This window comes from Bos javanicus, chromosome 13, assembly GCF_032452875.1.
Source record: "Bos javanicus breed banteng chromosome 13, ARS-OSU_banteng_1.0, whole genome shotgun sequence".
NCBI classification, from domain to species: Eukaryota; Metazoa; Chordata; class Mammalia; order Artiodactyla; family Bovidae; genus Bos; species Bos javanicus.
The window spans coordinates 21219596-21238344 of record NC_083880.1 but is presented as its reverse complement, the minus strand read 5'-3'; the positions used below and the strand labels follow the sequence as shown (position 1 = coordinate 21238344).

The window sequence follows — 18749 nt, the reverse complement described above, 5'->3', positions numbered from 1 at the left end:
TTTATTTTAACCATAAATATGATCTGGTCATTCTTCTTACAGTCTGAAAAGACTTCTTGTCATTCTTAAAACACTTTCCTGGCTTGCATCAGTTAAGACCCTAGCATGAAACAGCTGATATACTCCAATTGGGAAAGTGAGGAGTGTTCAATAAAATGATAATTTGCAAAAGTGTGGCCAGAATATAAAGAAACCATACATGATGTGGCAGTAGGCTGGGCCAATGACATCAGGCCTGTTACCAGCCTAGGCTGGAAGGAGGAAGACTGAGAAGAGGTACAGCTGAGGTCTACATAGGGCCCCTCATGGACCTATCACAGCCACCAGCCAGCTAGAATGGTGCTGGGAGCCATAATCCTGGCTAGAGCCAGGATTATGAATACCCAGCCCCCTCTCTCTTTCCTCCCTCAAGGTATGCTCCACTTCAACCAAACATAATATAAATTCAGATGACAAGGGAGCCCATTAATGCAATCCATAAAGGCCAGTTCTCTAGATGCTGGGAGGGACAGACAGACAGACAGCACTTATCCCAACTTTATCAATAAATTGAAAACTCCTTAATAGTCATTCAAAACCCTTAACCACCTCTCTACCACATACTTTTATCACAAGTGTAATGTAACTTGTTCTCCTCCATATTCTATAGCTATGTCAGCCTACTGAGAAACTGTAAGTTTCCACAGTATCTTTTATTTTCAGCAATGTTCTTTCCTCATCTCTACCTACATCATCCTTTCAGGCTTTATATAAATGTTACTTTCCCCTTGCAGCCCTCTTCATCCATCTGAATTTCATCTTCCCAGAATATATCGTCTCTACGTGATACACCAAGACATATGCCATGCCCCACTCACTCCACTCTGAATAAAAGGAGTTCTGAAATCCCCAGGCACAGGGTAGGGAATGGGACTCTTCTGAGAGGTGCAGAGAGGTACCTGGGACAAAGGCTCTTCTTCCTTTGAGGTCTTTTTTATGGGCTTGTTCTATCATTTCAAGACAAAAAACAAAGATGAGGATTAAGGGAAAAGAATAGGTGGCGTGGTATTCTTTAAAAAAAAAAAGAGAGAGAGAGAGAAGAAAAGGAAGGAGGAGGAAGAGGAGAAATCATCATGATCACATATGGTCCAATCCTGTTTTTAAGGGAAAGATTTCAAAACCCTGCTCTCCATTGTCCTTTTCTAGCTCAAAGTAAACATTTAGCAGAGTTGACAGAACATGGCCAATATATGCACAAAGGCCTGAGACTGGGGAGTTAGGTTTGTGCATCTTAACAGCTGTACTTCTTTTGGGCAAATGCATATGTGGAGAGAGCAAAGGTTTGCAAGCATCGGGACCTTAGTCATTGCCGCTGGTGGAATTCCAATTTGCTAAGGCTAAGAATTCAGTTCTGGGACCAAAGACAGGCTCACTAGTGACATTCTAGCTGCAAGAGCAGCTGAATGCCTTGAGGCATAAAGTAAGTAATTTTTGATTTTGGCTAAGGATAAATATTCATTACTGAACCCAGTTTAGGTCTAGCCAAGGATCACAAACTAGGAGAGAAGCAAAACTTCTGCCACCAAAGAAATGTATTATCATACAAGGTGTTAGCAGTGGGAAAGGCTCTGGGAAAAAGAATAATAATATAGAGACAGATATTTTATTTGGCCATCAGGGCCACTCATTCATAAATCTCAACCAAGAACATCTGTACTTTTCATGGGCAGCTGGTAAACCTTTTGGGATTCCAGTCACCTTCTTTTTTATCAGAAATATAAACAATTACTATTTTGATCATTCTTTCCTTCCATTTTATCCCCAAAGTATTTTGTTTTACATTTCTACCTTTACACGTCCCATAGTCAAATAAATACATTACTATAATGGAGTATGAGCCAGAAAGCATATAACACATATATATATATCGCACACACACACACACACATACATATAAATATATATCTTTGAGCTTTTGCAAGACCAGCACATAGGACATCTTAATAAATGTTCACGGCATTGAATCAAGAGGCATTTCCAAGATCATATTCAGGTCTTATAATTTCCTACTCAGTAATATTTTTACAGTTGTACATACTTATAATCCCATGAAATTATTTAGAAAGTTTTTAGAAAGACGTAGACCTATCTTATTTCTCAGCATAACTGAATGAAATAGGTCTGTTAATTTTTAACATCTGTTAGTGTATTTATTAAATCAACACAATCCCTCAGGAGTAAGTGCCATAAGACAGCATAATAAACAGCTATTTACTGTGTATTTTTCCCCAGGCAAAGATGATGTAATCCCAAATAGGAAAGGAGTGAGTGTTATGTGGCTTTAGGAAAATAAGGATAAATAGTCCACTATTTATTTGTGTTCTTTAATACTGGCTTTCTGGTGTAGGTGGGATTGTCACAGCTTTTTGTATTAACTGCAAACAATTCTAGAAGTTAATACAAATTTGTTGCATCCTCTAAAGATGTGAGAGCTGGACTAGAAAGAAAGTTGAGTGCAAAGAATTGATGCTTTTGAACGGTGGTGTTGGAGAAGACTCTTGAGAGTCCCTTGGACTGCAAGGAGATCCAGCCAGTTCATCCTAAAGGAGATCAGTCCTGGGTGTTCATTGGAAGGACTGATGTTGAAGCTGAAAGTCCAATACTTTTGGCCACCTGATGTGAAGAGCTGACTCATTTGAAAAGACCCTGATGCTGGGAAAGATTGAGGGCAGGAGGAGAAGGGGACAACAGAGGATGAGATGGTTGGATAGCATAACCGACTCAATGGGTTTGGGTGGACTCTGGGAGTTGGTGATGGACAAGGAGGCCTGGCGTGCTGCAGTTCATGGGGTCACAAAGAATCGGACACGACTGAGCGACTGAACTGAAGTCTCATGAGGAAAATCTGGTGGATTTTGGACTCTGAGGCCAGGTGTAGTAGATACCTTTCAGAGACCTTTTGTGATGACCCCCATCATCCTTACCATGGGGCATTGTATGGGGTCCCAGAAGCCATGTTTGTACAGTTGATCTTGCCCTATAACTCACCCATAGTTGATTTAACCAGAAATGGGATCTTGACCCAAGTGGGCTAATTAGAGGGTCTTCCTTTGGAATATGGACTGGAGATAGAAAAACAAAGATATAGTCTCTCCCCTGGTCTGGGGGCATAATGAGTAACATCCATCCTCAAGGCAACACATTTTTGTTATATAGACAGAGTAAAGGCAGAATGTCTTCAGAGAGAGAATCACCAAGAGTGAAGCAAAAAGCAGCAGAGATGAGAAGCAGAATACCACTGGGTCCAGGCCTTTCTGAGGCCTGATCTCTTTATTCCTACCCTTGAGCTCTGTAAGACATGTGCATTGTTACACTAAATTCTTTATTTTGATTAAGGTGCTTGAGATGCTTTCTTCCCCTGCAATCATGTCCTCACTCATACATTTGGTAGCAAGTAGCTAACAGAAAGGTCAGAGAATGTATAATAAAATCCAGGAACTGCATCTCTAAAAACAACTTTAAGAGGCTTGTTGCTGTGCTTAGCATTGTCTGAGCACGCAGTGCTCCATCCTGTGTTTTTCTTAGAAATGAATACAAAAAAGTTTCAAGTCACTGAAGGATCTCTTATGCTACAGATTGTTTTTATAAAATCTAATGAAAAAGATTAAGGTTAAGGTTTATTTAGAGAAGGTGATAAATTTCTTGCTATCTCAAAATTCCTGCCTATCTCAAAGTTTTGGTATTATTTTCAAGAGGAGTCATTGTTATCATGTAGCTATCTCCCAGCCAAACATTCTAAGTTGCTTTAGGGCTTAAATGATTTTTTGCAAAAAGACATTTTAAAAAAGTTAATGTGCAACATTTTAATTGAAAAGTCATTAGTAAACATGAGCATTATTTCTGGTGATGATCAGAAGTATGGATAATATTAAAGTACAGATAGTCTTCAATAGGTGTGTATTGGATATGTTATGCATATAATGCTAGAAACTGGGAATATAAAGATAAGGAATGGTTAATATGGAAATTGTTAAGTAATAACACTACAAAATGGTGTTGTAACAGTCTCCTTGAGGATAACATTCTGACAACTCAGTGACTAACCCTGAAGGAATACCAGGCTATTTTTACTTAGTATCAAAAATACATGTGTTTGTATAGCTCTGCTAGGCATATTGTGTGAAATGCCACACACTTTAGAGGAATGCAAACACTTCCCAAGGGTAGGGTGTGTGTGGAGGGTGGAGTTGGTGGAAAATCAAACTTGGTGCAGTGGTCTTTGAACATTGCCACTTGAGTTATCTCTAAAATAATTTAGAAAAATATGCATTTCCTTTTACATTTTTATTTTAATGTTAAAAATTGTATTGAGTCAATTTCTAGATAGGTTGATAAGAAGTTGGGGGTCCCTGAGGAGGAGAGAGGGGTCTGGGGCTCTCAAGGGGTCTGGAGTTCTCAAGGAGGAGAAAAGGACAAACTTTTTTTTTTTTTTCTATAGTCCTTAGTTTTAGTTTTCTTTTCTTAAGCCCAGAGATGATGATTACAGGACAAAACAACTCAGCTTAAACTCTGTACTAAGGATTGTATTAACAATGTATCCTGCTTGAGGATATGTTTCTCCTTCTTGAGAACCTTCTGACTAATCCTGTTATCTTAAAATGTAAATTGTGGGAGTGGGTCTAGTAAGACCTTTACAATCTTGGGACATTCTTTTGATTTACTGTAATAACTAATTTAAAAAGTATAAATGGCAACCCACTCCAGTGTTCTTGCCTGGAGAATCCCAGGGACAGCCAAGCCTGGTGGGCTGCCAACTCTGGGGTCGCACAGAGTCGGACACAACTGAAGCAACTTAGCAGCAGTAGCAGCATAGCTCCCTTGCTAAGACTAGTGAGGGGACACTTTCCATCCCCTTCTGATGTCTTTGTCAGAAGCTTTCTTTTTCACTGTAATGAAACTTCTGCCACACAAGAGCCCTGAGTGGTCAAGCCTGGTCTCTCCTCTGGTCCTGAAGCTAAATCTTCTTCGGAGATCAAGAATCCAATATCGTTCACAGTAAGCTATAAGTTTAGTGGTTGCAAAGAAAAGAATTTCTGGAATATTTTATATTGAGTTCTTTATGGAATTTGTCTACCATCTCATCTAAGTGACAAAGCCAGTCGTGCTAACTATCCAAGCAACCAACTCAAACTTAATTTTCAGAAAAAGCTGACTTATTGTTAAATTTAAATACATATGTTAAAACATGTCCCAGGGAATCTAAAAAAAATGGTACAAATGAACTTATTTAGAAAACTGAAACAGACTCACAAACATAGAAAACAAACTATGGTTTGTTACTGTTACCAAAGGGGAAAAGGGTGGGGAAGGGATACATTAGGAGTTTAGGATTTAACAGATACACACTTATTTAGTTGCTAAGTTGTGCCCCACTCTTTTGCGACCCCATGGACTGTAGCCTACCAGACTCTTACTTCTACATGTAAAATAGATAAACAACAAAGTCCTACTGTATAGCACAGGGAACTATATTTGATCAAATATAATGGAAAGTAATCTGGAAAAAAATACATGTATATACACATATAACTGAGTCACTTTGCTATACACCAGAAACTAATACCACACTGTAAAACAACTGTACCTCAATTAAGAAAAAAATTATGATTTCAAACTCTAAGTGAGAAAGGAGAGAAAGAGGAAAAGAGATCTCTCAGGCTGGGCTGTGGTGCCACCAACATTTGCCTTAGAGGTCTCTCCATAGCCCAGAATATACAGGTTGTCCAATATGAATCTGGAGAAGGTGTGAAACTTAAGGTTCTTTTTGAGGACTTCTGCTGATTGTGTTCATATTGTTAGGTAGGTAGAATAGGGAAAAGGAGTCCAAAATGGCGGTGGCTAAAAGACAAAGAAGGGAAAAGCCCGCGAAAATAGAACAAAGAAAGGTCAAAGGAAGGTCTGAGGACCAGAGTGAAGACTTCAGGTAGAACAAACAGCACTCCTGAATAAGCCCAATTTGCATAGGGCAGGCCCAGGTGGAGGAAAAAACATATAAAAGGAGGAGCCAAAGCACTTTTTCGCTCTCTTTCTCTCCCGCGTGTGTGCGCTCTTTCTCTCTCTCTCCCTCTCTCACTCTCTCCCTCCGCTGCGCACTCCTCCACTCTCTTCTCTTCGAGTCTTTGGGTTGGCATGCCCTCACGCTTCCAGGATGGATTCTCCTGCTATCTTCTAAATAAAACAGAGCTGTAACACTGATTTGCCTAAGAGTTATAACACGGTTTGTCCAAGACCCGAGAGCTGTGACGCACTGAGGGCTTTAATGTCCATTGCTCCAAATCTTTGTTGTGACAAGACAAAGAACGGAGGAACATGCACAAACTTATTTATATAATGCAATGATTAGTTTTATGTGTCAACTTGGTTGGGCTGTGGAGCCCTATTGTTTGTTCAAACAATACTCGAGATGCTACCATGAAGGACTTCTCAGGTGTCACAAGCACTTACCATCAGCCAACTTTAAGATTACTACCTGTATTGTGGGTGAGGCTCACTCACTTATTCGCAGGCTTTAGGAGCAAAGGCTGAGATCTCTTAAAAAAGAAAGAATTCTGCCTCAAGATTACAACAGAGAAATCCTACCTGTGTTTCCAGTCTGATAGCTTGTCTGAAAGATTCTAGACTCAAGCTTACACCATCAACACTTACTTGACTTTCCAGCTTGCAGGCCTGCCCTGCAAGTTTCACGCTTGCCAGTCCCCACTATTACATGAATAAATAAGTCCTTCTCTCTTAATATATTATATTATTATCTTATTAATACAATTAAATTGATTATCTCATTAATAAACACTTTTATAATTCATATTGCATAAATGTAATATATTAATATGTAATTCTTTATATGAAGATATATGTTAGTTTTAAGATATCTTAATATAGTGTATACTGACATATTTAAACATAATAAGATAATATGTTAATATAATACTTATATAATAATTACTAATTTATTGTATAGGTTTTGTAATATATACATTAAATATATTATGTATTTGATAATTAAAGATATATATACACACAGAAGGATAGAAACAACAGGATATCTAACTAGATAGCTAGCTTCTATCTTTTAATCCATTTTTTTGTTTCTCTGGAAAAAGCTACTATATAGTAGCACAAAACCATTGCTTCACTTAGTAGCTTTGTTTCTGTTTTTTCCCACTACATTAAGTCCAGACTTATTTTCATTCATGTTTGTATCCACATTGTCTGGCATATTTTAGGCACATAAGAAACAAAGAATTAATAGATGAGTAAGATCTCAATAGTAATGGATTAAAACATATCTTTTTTCCTAATGAACACTATAATTTTATAATAAATTTGCCTTAATTGATGATATCAAGTTTGGTGTCTGCTAATTAACATGATTGCAGGCTGGTGATGTGAGGAGAATTCAAGCAGGAGGCACATATAAGTTGGCACCAAGGAACAGGCAGCTTATCCAGGGCTCTGTGACACACTGGCTTGCAGCAAATCTAAATTTATGAACACAAATGCAGGTGTGCAAGACACGATGCATTTCTTTAATTTCTTAAAATTTCATTAAATCTTATTTTGAGCCCTAGCTTGTTTAGTTCATGGGAAAGACAATCGCTTTCATTACTGGGGGGATGTGATGCGTTTCTCATTCAGATGATAGAAGATGGGTATGGGGTAGGAAGCCCCAGAATCCTGAAGGGCACAATAGCTTGTGAGGTCTTAATCATGCATGAGTCCAGCCCACAGAGTCCCTCCAGGTACACAGATCTCAGCCTCAGATCTGCACGCCGCCTGGGACATGGAGTCTCGGTCTGGGGCACTGGTGCGAGACCTCCCTGAGCAAGCTGAGAAAGGGTCTCTTTGACAGTTCTGCTGCCGACCCTGAGCACTGCCAGAAAGTGGGACATCCATCACCTTGTGCATTTTTCATTTGGGCCGAACGTCAGATTTTGTTATTTAGTGTCTTCAAAAATGTTCCTAACATAATCAGAAAAGTAAACTATGGCTTTTTATTTAAAAACTACTAATCATTAAATAGCTTAGGCTTTCTTCCCAGAAAAATAAATCCATGAAGTATGGAAAACTGAAGTTACCTGAATGTAATGTGGAATGAAAGAAAAATATAACAAATGAAATGTTTCAGAAAATTGGTCTGCCAGAGCAATGGAAGGCATCTCTTACCTTACTGGTACTTTTCTGTTGGCAAGAAAACACAAGACTGCTAGAGTAATATGAGCTATCAGGAAAGCTAATCCAATACCCAGGAGGGTCCATATATCTGGAATTTCAAACCAATGAAAAAATGTAAATATCCAGTGAAAAATATTAGAGACTCCAAAACTCAAGTGATTTTGGTCACAATGTCACTTACTGTTCTGAGTGTTCGGGAAATCAGCAGTCGGTGGGTTAACCTTGATGTGGCAACGATTTCCCTTCCAACCTTGTGCACATCTGGAAATGAGATAAAATGTGATAGTTGGAAAAAAAAAAAAAAAGAAGTGGAAACATATTTTAGCAGTACTGTCATGGAATAAAACAATGAATGTTAAAAAAAACAATGAGATACCAGGAATGTGGGTAACTTTGATATGAAACCAAAAATGCTAAAGCAAAACAAAAAAAAATTTTAATTTTATTATTTTCACATTATTGTTTAAGAGAATTTTTTTTTCAATATTTATTCCCTCCTTGTTTTATCTGTAAGGTGGGGGCTTGATTTCTTTATCTATTTGGTGGGAACCATATTCCATATATTGGAATATATTTCCTTCGATTCTTGTGTTCCACAGTTCCTTTGATTACTGTGGCAGACCAATTCCATATTTCCATATATTGGAAAAGACCCTAATACTGGGAAAGATTGAAGGCAGGAGGAGAAGGGACGAGGATGAGATGGTTGGATGACATTACTGACTCGATGGACATGAGTTTGAGCAAGCTCCAGGAGTTAGTGATGGTCAGGGAAGCCTGGCATGCTGCAGTCCACAGGGTCGCAAAGAGTCAGACAGGACTGAGCAATGGAACTGAACTGATGGGGGGAACAAGACTCATTTCTTGTTTTCAAAAGTTGACTTCACTTTTCACTTTACTTTTTCATTTATCTCAAACTCTAAAGCTAGCATATTTTTCAATAGTGAATGGATTTAAGTTCTTTCAGATACCAAGAGAGAATATTCAAATAATAGATTAACATAAATATAAATCAGAGAGTATTTTTATTTCTCATTATAAGGGGATGATCCTTCAATTTCATAGATGTGGAATCAGATTAATAATCAAACTGGAAATACCATCAATCCTATAGGATTTCACTATCTCTGCTTTATTTAGGGTCATACGTGATGAAATTTGTAACACTGGGAACATCTGCTCTGATATGGATGGCCTTCAAAAAACTCAGAACTGGAGACTAACTCATGCCTCAAAGGGAAACGAGGTTTATTTCTAAGCAGTATAAGTGTCAGAATTTCTCTGGTAGAATGTGTTTGCATATGAATGTGAAAGCTTATATATACATACATTCTTGTTTACCAGAAATAACAGGATACAAATTAAGATGGGTTTGGTTGAGTTTCCTGCCAAGTTCATAGTACATGTGACAAAACTGGATTAAAAACTGGCTTTTGAATGCATGTTTTTAAAAGCTATGTGTTAGAAGTAATGTTTCTTCAGCACACAGTTAATTTTTTTTCTCAATCTCTCTTTTGATTTTGAAAATCTGAATAACCAATAGCAATTTCTTCAAAAAAGCAATAGCTTCCTTAAATATAAAAAGCTTAGAGGTTCGAGGGGGCCCATAAGAATGCCTTCTTTCCTTAGTAAATATTCTTTAAAAATTAGAAATTTAAGACAATTTAGTTGTTTTTGATGTCTGTATTCAAATTAAAATAAATTAGAAATGTTTAAGATCAGAGTCTATTTGTTTTTTTATTCTCATAAACCTTAATAAGTATTCTTTATCAGTTCTCAGGTTGGCAGTGTGAGTCTACATGTCAGTCTTTCACATTTTGCCTTACACTGACTTGATCTAAGACATTACTTTGCTGACAAAGGTCTGTATAGTCAAAGTTATGATTTTTCTCGCAGTCATGTACAGATGTGAGAGTTGGACCATAAAGAAGGCTGAGTGCTGAAGAATCAATGCTTTTCAAATTGTGGTACTGGATAAGACTCTTGAGGTTCCCTTGAAATGCAAGGAGATCAAACCAGTCAATCTTAAAGATCACTGAGATTTTTTTTTTTTTTAAAGGCTAGTCATCCTCTCTATTCCTTTTCATGTGCAATCTGAAGCTTAGATATCTCATTCATCTATTTATTTTTCACTAGCAAATCATCAATAGTAGCATCAGTTCACTTCAGTTCAGTTCAGTTGCTCAGTCGTGTCTGACTCTTTGAGACCCCATGAATTGCAGCACGCCAGGCCTCCCTGTCCATCACCAACTCCCGGAGTTCACTCAAACTCATGTCCATCAAGTTGGTGATGCCGTCCAGCCATCTCACCCTCTATCGTCCCCTTCTCCTCCTGCCCCCAATCCCTCCCAGCATCAGAGTCTTTTCCAATGAGTCAAGTCTTCGCATGAGGTGGCCAAAGTACTGGAGTTTCAGCTTTAGCATCATTCCTTCCAATGAACACCCAGGACTGATCTCCTTTAGAACGGACTGGTTCGATCTCCTTGCAGTCCAAGGGATTCTCAAGTGTCTTCTCCAACACCACAGTTCAAAAGCATCAATTCTTCGGTGCTCAGCTTTCTTCACAGTCCAACTCTCACATCCATACATGACCACTGGAAAAAACATAGCCTTGACTAGATGGATCTTTGTTGGCAAAGTAATGTCTCTGCTTTTGAATATGCCATCTAGGTTGGTCATAACTTTCCTTCCAAGGAGTAAGCGTCTTTTAATTTCATGGCTGCAATCACCATCTGCAGTGATTTTGGAGCCCCAAAAAATAAAGTCTGACACTGTTTCTACTGTTTCCCCATCTATTTCCCATGAAGTGATACCAAATGAAACAGTAGCATACCAAATGAAAAGTAAGAGTGACTTTTCCTGAAGAAGGAAGGCACAGATTGTTATTTTCAGTGGCAGCGTTCTGGGTAGTTTTAACAGTTGTTGGGGATGGAAGGTGAAGGCTCTTGTGGGGAGAAAAAGGGAAAGTAGATGATCTATTGGAAAGAACCTGGTGTGCTTTGACTAAGCAGATGCCAACCAGGGGATACCAGTCCAGGTGGGGAATTCCAGGCACAGCTGTGAAAAGCTGGTTGGCTGGGTGGTGAGTTGGATTGGTGTGGGGAGTCCTGTATAACTGTCTGATACCAAGAGTGAGATCCCTAAAAGAATGGGGCAATGAGATTCACCCTATTTGCTTGAAAATTAAAGACCAAATCATCTTTTCTAGGTAATGTTTTAGCTACATTATGATTAGACAAGACTGAATGGTTGGGTTGTATAACCGTTGTATAACCCAACGAGATTTATTAATATAAGGATGATAAACACTATATAATATTTGTGCTAAAGACTAGGATTATTGTTGTTGTTTAGTCACTAAGTCGTATCTGATTCTTTTGCAACCCCATGGACTATAGCCTGCCATGCTCCTCTGTCCGTGGGATTTCCCAGGCAAGAATACTGGAATGGGTTGTATTTCCTTCTCTAGGGGATCTTCCTGACCCAGGGATCAAACCCACATCTGTTGCATCTCCTGAAGATTCCTTACCAATGAGCCAACAGGGAAGCCAAAGACTAGGATATCTCAGTCTAAATGAGAAGGCTTGTTTTGTTTTAATGTCAAGAAGAAAAGAAATGTTAGATGTGATGAAATTATTCTGGAAGTCTTTTTCATACTGAGTCATAAGAAACAGTTTAATCAAAAAAATTACCTGCTAATTTTTTGCTTGACAAAATGTCAAAAATAACTTGTTTTTATTTAGAAAGTACACATAAGCAAAAAGTTTTTGAGGTAAATTTAATTTATTCCGAGTTAATGTGAGGCTGTGTGTTTTCTCATTTATTTCATATATCTAATGAGTTTAACATTGGAGCATTTGAGCCTTATCTTTTGTTGTTCAGTCGCTCAGTCATTTTCAACTCTTTGTGACCCCATGGACTGTGGCACGCCAGGCTTTCCTGTCCTTCACTATCTCCTGGAGCTTGCTCAGACTCATATCTATTGAGTCGGTGATGCCACCCATCCACCTCGTCCTCTGTCGTCCCCTTCTCCTGTTTTCAATCTTTCCCAGCATCAGGGTCTTTTCCAATAAGTCAGTTCTTCACATCAGGTTGTCAAAGTATTGGAGCTTCAGCTTCAGCATCAGTCCTTCCAATGAATATTCAGGCTTGATTTCCTTTAGAATTGACTGGTTTGATCTCTTTGCAGTCCAAGGGATTCTCAATAGTATTCTCCAACACCACTGTTCAAAAGCATCAAATCTTCAGTGCTCAGCTTTCTTTATGGTTCAACTCTCACATCCATACATGACTATTGGAAAAACCATAGCCTTGACTAGACAGACCTTTGTCAGCAAAGTGATGTCTCTGCTTTTTAGTACGCTGTTAGGTTTGTCATAGCTTTCCTTCCAAGGGGCATTTGGAAGCATTTCAGCTTTATTTTAGAACAATGGAAGTTCAAGCTGCTACTCAATTACTATGTGTGTTATGACTGCCTGCCCCAAATTCACTGAAACACCCATCTTCCTTCCCTTCCCTCCATCAAATTATAGGCATTTCTGTGGTTTGGTTGAGATGGAACCCCAGCCTGTGTCTAGGGTTATCTCATTTTCCTTGGTGCAGTGTTTTGCCTCAGGACCCTGTCCATTACCAGACAGCATTCCCAGTCAGCAGGGATTGGTTCATAGACAGACATGGACATAAGTTGTCCAGAAATAATTCTGTCACCAGTGGGTACACATTGATGGATATTTGTGGTAAGAATTATCCTCTGCCCAATTCTGATGTGAACAAGGAAGAATATAGCCTTAGGAAGCTACCATTTTTCTACAAAAGCCAGCCTGAGGATAAAATAACCTACTGGGAAGACATAGCCTAGGAAATCATAGAGAAAGGGAAGAACAATTTTAATGGCATTTCAACCTGAAAGTCTGTTCCTGTTTCAAGTCTGCTTTGCATTCAGACTTTTTAGATACATGAGTCGATAAATTCCTTTATCATTTGAGCCAGTTTGAGTTTGGTCTTCTTTTAGGAACACACATGCAAAACCCATTTTCCTACTCTTCCATTTTGATCCCTGAAGTTCTCCTCATTAAATCAATATCCCTTATTCTTAAAATATTTATTGAATGTCTACTACATACAAGATACTCTGCCACATAGAAAAAGGATGGCCGAGATACGCTAGAGAATTGGCAGGAGCATAAACTTAGGAGATAAAAACCTTTTTTAAACATAAGTAATAAACAAAATAGAAAACAAAGTATATGAGGTGTAAGAAAGGGAAAGAAAAAATGCTAAAGGAGAAGATGAAAAAACTGCTTCCAGAATCTATTTCTCCAGACTCAGAAAGTGAAAAATGAATAATCACAACCAGACATGTATGGAACAAGTGATTCATTAAAGTGTATTTATTCCAGAGCATGAAGTATTTATATATATATATATATTATATTACAATGAGTCAGAAAAAATGGTCATCTGAGTATGTAGAAACCATCAATGACTGACGGGATCTGGAGAGATATGTCTGAATTATGTTCAAATTGTTAATGGGATGCTAATCTAGCCTCTAGATTTCCCAGTTCTGTACTGAAGTATATTTTTTTCAGAAATACTTACTCTATAGTTTTTTAAGTCTGCAAAAGGGAACTTCCTTCAGAAGGAAGGGATTTTGAAAATAGTGCAGATTAATCATTTAACATTCTAGTAGTAGACTTGTTTTTTTTTTTTACTAGGCATGTTTACAGTAACACTTTATGATTATTAAAATTATGAATATTGTTATAGGAACTGATATCATTCTACAATGACATTCATGCTTCAAAAAACTACAATATACTAAACCCAATAGGGAGTGGATTGAGCACCTCCTATGTGCTAAACAATATTCTAAATACTTTAATATATGATTTGTGATACACCCATGTTACAGGATACAAGTTATTTCCCCATTTCATAGTTGAGAAAATAAAGGCCCAGAGTGGTTGAGCAGTAAGTCACCAAAGGTACTCTGTGAACAAGCCCTTACGCTGTATCTGTTTGGCTCTCAGCTGATGCTCTATTTACTACATGGTTTTGCTTCCCACATTCTTCCTAAAGTTGTAATATAATTGTTTATAATTGCCATTAACTTCAGTTTTTGTCTGTTAGGAGAGACACTGGGGTCTGATCTTCATTGTCTGAAAACGTCCGTTTATCACATTAAGTTTTACCCTGCAAACATCTAGGTGTAGAGGAGACAGATGTGGTGCTGAGAAAGACTAAGAAAGGAGAATCAGGGCACCTGGATTCATTCAGCAAGACTAAGCCACTTTCTAGCTCTGTAGCTTTAGGAGAGTCAGATCACTTGATTTTACTATTTATTTACTTATTTATTTAGAGAGGAGACATACTTTTCATTAATTAAAAGGTGATTATTTTTCCTCTTACAAAAGCAACAGTAGTTAAAAAACAAACAAACAAAGGTAAGCACACACACACACAAAAGAAAAACCCCAGTTTCGATCCCTGGGTTGGGAATATCCCTTGGAGAAGAGAATGGCTAGCCATTCTCCAGTATTCCTGCCTAAAGAATGGCTAGCACTCCAGTATTCCTGCCTAGAGAATTCCATGGAGAGAGGAGCCTTGTAGGCTACAGTCTATGGGGTTGCAAAGAGTCAGACACAACTGAGCAACACTAACACTTTGACTTCACTTTTCTCCACCCAGCTAAAGAAAAGTCATGGTATTCATCTAGACTTTCAAAATACTACACAACAGTTATACACACACAAAAAATTCAGTTTCCTATTTATAAAGAGTAATAAGTACAACTCATCTCACAGGATGTGTAGGAGAACTGAATTTAAAAATGCACATGAAAGCCCATTGCTAACTGTAAAATATTATCTATGTCAGGCTTTTTGATACCCAGCCTTCTGCTTTCTATATAAACCATGGTCATGATCATTCCCTGCCCTAACATACTGACCCACCGGGGAGCTGGCATCTGACAACAGTCCTGTCTCCACCCCTGCCTGAGCATCAGTAAATCTTAGGAGACAGTGAAAAGCCATGGTTCACAGCTTCGACTTTCATAACTTATCACTTATGTCACCTAAAAAGCATTATTACACCCAAATTTACCTGGAGGTTCTTGAACCAGTCACACAGGTAGAGGAAGGAAGAGCAGGTATTTAAGGAGCTCACTGCCTGTGTTGAACACTTTTACACCCCTCCCCCATCCCCTGTGGTTTCTACCCACTGGCAGTACCCCAAGGAGGGAGAAAGTAGTGCCAACCCAGCTTTGCATGAAAGCACGAGTTCAGACGGAGTGCCTTCTGATCCCTATGGCGAGCCTGTGCCAGCAGAAGGGGAGTGGGACAATGGAGGTAAGCCCCTAATGAGCCATCCGTGTTGACATGCGTGAATTCATTTTAACAGAAAACAAGAAAGCAGGAGAAACAACTAAATAATCTCTGAGTCACAAAGCACTGAAATTCCACACTGAGCACCAGTGATTAATTCGCTTGGACTAATTTCCTCCTTGATTAATTAGCTGCAGCATATTTTATAACATTTAGAAGTATTAGGTAGAGCCCTCCTGAAAGAGAAAGATAAACCTCCCACTCCATCCATGCATAGGGGCCTGTTTTCTTAACACAAACAGGAGAAAGGGAGAAATAAAATGTAGTTAGACTCTTTCAGCCACAGCCAGCATCCTAATCTTTCCTAAATTCTTACAGGTCTTCTGCTACTAGTAGGTAATAAGGGAGGAGTTATAGAATAACAGCTTATTTCTGGGTGCGCTTGGGAACACCCATTCATTACTCACTAACACCTGGAACAAAAGATCCTCCCATCCTTTCTGTCATCTGTGTGCTGGTCCCAGCTCATCTCTCTCATTGCCAGGAAAAAACCAAATGAGGAGCCACACATTTTCAAGCATGTGTTCATGAATTAATTTGGTGGGAGCCAGCAGGGGGTTTACTCGGTCCTTTTTGAGCAATATGAGTTGTTCAAATAATTCTAAAGTAATAAAAAACAAACTAAGTGATAATGCAGAGGCATGGCTATTTCATAACATGTTGACATTTGAATATTTTAGATTTTAATTAGTTGACCTCATCCAATACGTCTTACTGATTCAAGATAATGAGGCAAACACATCTGACTGCATTTTTTTCCTAACAATTTTGAAAACTCTTGAAAGGGAATCTTAATTCTGTTTTGAAATATGACATTTCAAGCATCAGAGAGAGAGAAGAATTTTATGTTAAAAGAAAGATGTATAGGTTAAAAACTGTTTCTGAAATTCCATATCCATTCTTCCACTTCATTATCTCCAGGGGTCCCCAACCTCCAAGAATTAATGCCTGATGATCTGACATGGAGCTGATGTAATAATAATAAAAATAAAGTTCACAATATAAGTAATGTGCTTGAATAATCCCCAAAACAACCTCACCATCTCAGTCCCTAGAAAAAATGTTTTCCACAAAACTGACCCCTGGTGCCATAAAGGTTAGGGACCTCTGATCATCTCAATCACCAAAGTTCCATCAATTAACCTGCTAGGCATCTCAGCCATACGTCCTTCTGGTCCATCCTGCTTTGGTCACATGGCCAAAGGCCCTCCTTGCTCTAGTACTGGAACTGGATTTCCTGCCTTAAGAAACTGATGTCACATCATATAACTTCCCTGATTCAAGCCTTTGCTGGTTTTCTGCAGCTATGAGAATCCTATCTAGATGAAGAGGTTTCACGTGGAGACTGTTCTCCAATAGGGCCTCCTGATGGTATGGAAGGTTTGATCTCCATTCTCCCTTTGTTCACACTCGCTCTATCTTTATTTGAGCCGCCTTCATCTAAGATACTCTTTCATACTTCTAGGACCTTCCAGGATATCTATTCTCATTAGCTGGAAAATGGGTTCAATCCTTATCAACCTAGCCAACTCACTTTAAGGACACAGACCAAACAGCATCCCCTGGGAAGCCTTCCTTCATGCCCCTGCCTGACTTAAATGGACCATCTTTGGTTCTAGGAGATTCTTCAAGCTCCTAAGATAGCTCTTAACATACAGCACTGCAACTGCTGGTTTATTTATAAATCTTTCTTGACCATGGATTTTTTTTAAGGTAAAGACTATACCTGTTTAACTCCTGTATGCTCCAATTAGCACAATCCTGCTCAAAGACAATATTTGCTGAAAATATTCACTAGCATCACAACAATGGGAGTTAACACGTGGGCAGTGTGTTACACTTTCATTTTAATGAAAGTCCAGAGTCCAAATAGTATCTGTTTAGCCACAGTCATGGTCATTTATAACTTAGTGTGTAATAAAATGACCTGGAATGTTTGTGAAAACAGATGGCTTGCCCATCCACAGAGTTTCTGATTCACTAAGTCGGAAGTGACCCCAGAACTCCATTTCTCACAAGTTTTCAGTGATGCTGAACAGAGGCCACACTTTGAGAACCGATGCCTTAGAACCCCTCTTAAGGTAAGTGTTATTATCCCCAATTTACAGAGAGGAAACTGAAGCTCAGAGAGCAATGCTTTTGTAAGTGGCAAATTCAGGTTCTCAAAACTGATTAGCCTGTGTTCTTGTCGTTGTACCATATGAATATTTGTAAATTTCTCACTATATTCCATTTCCTTAGGAATATAGACCTCTCCTTATTGAAGTATAGTTGCTGTGCAATATTATATGTTACAGGTACACAATATTATATATTACAGGTATACAAGATTATATTTTACATGTATACAATAGAGTGATTCACAATTTTTAAAGTTTATGTTCCAGTTATAGTTATTTTAAAATGTTGGCTATATTCTCTGTGTTGTATAATATAGCCTTGTATCTTATTTTATATATAACCGTTTGTACCTCTTACTCCCCTACCCCTGGTTGCCCCTTCCCACCTTCCCTCTTCCACTGGTAACCACTAGTTTGTTCTTTTCTTTTTTATTGGAGTATAATTGTTTCACAATGGTATATTAGTTTCTGCTGTATAATGACGTGAGTCAGCTGCAGGTATACATCTATCCCCTCCTTCTTGAACCTCCCTCCCACCCCCATCCCAGCCCTCTAGGTCATCTCAGAGCACTGAGCTGAGCTGAGCTTCCCACTAGCTAGCTATTGTACACTGGCAGTGTATATATGTCACTGTGACTCACTCAATTCTTCCCTGGCTCCCTCTCCCCCGAGCCCACTAGAGATGTAGTCCATTCTCTACATCTGTGTCTCTCTTCTTGCCCTGCTAACCAAAAGCAGCGTATGTATGGTCAGATTTTGTCCTTAGGGGATGATAACTTGTAAATGTAAATCACATGCTCTTGTGTAGGAAATGCCAACCCACTCCAGTATTCTTGCCCAGAAAATCCCATGGACAGAGGAGCCTGACAGGCTACAGTCCATAGGGTCACAAAAGAGCTGGACACAACTGAGCAACTAAGTAACAACCATCACCACCACTTGAACTGGTAGCTAAGTTGCACAGAATTGCAAATATAGGAAGAAAGACTTTCACATGTTACTTCAAATGATTACAGGAGAAACAATTTTA

General features: G+C 38.7%; 1 protein-coding gene across 1 annotated transcript in view; it reads right to left on the bottom strand.

Annotated features, from left to right (window-relative positions):
• The window catches only part of MALRD1 (MAM and LDL receptor class A domain containing 1), a 555525-nt gene that overhangs the window by 23197 nt on the left and 513579 nt on the right, over positions 1 to 18749 (bottom strand). The window contains exons 38-39 of the mRNA XM_061435952.1: positions 8393 to 8472; positions 8203 to 8299 (exon numbers count right to left, since the gene is read on the bottom strand). Coding sequence (XP_061291936.1) covers positions 8203 to 8299; positions 8393 to 8472 — 177 coding nt within the window. The remainder of the gene's footprint in view (positions 1 to 8202; positions 8300 to 8392; positions 8473 to 18749) is intronic.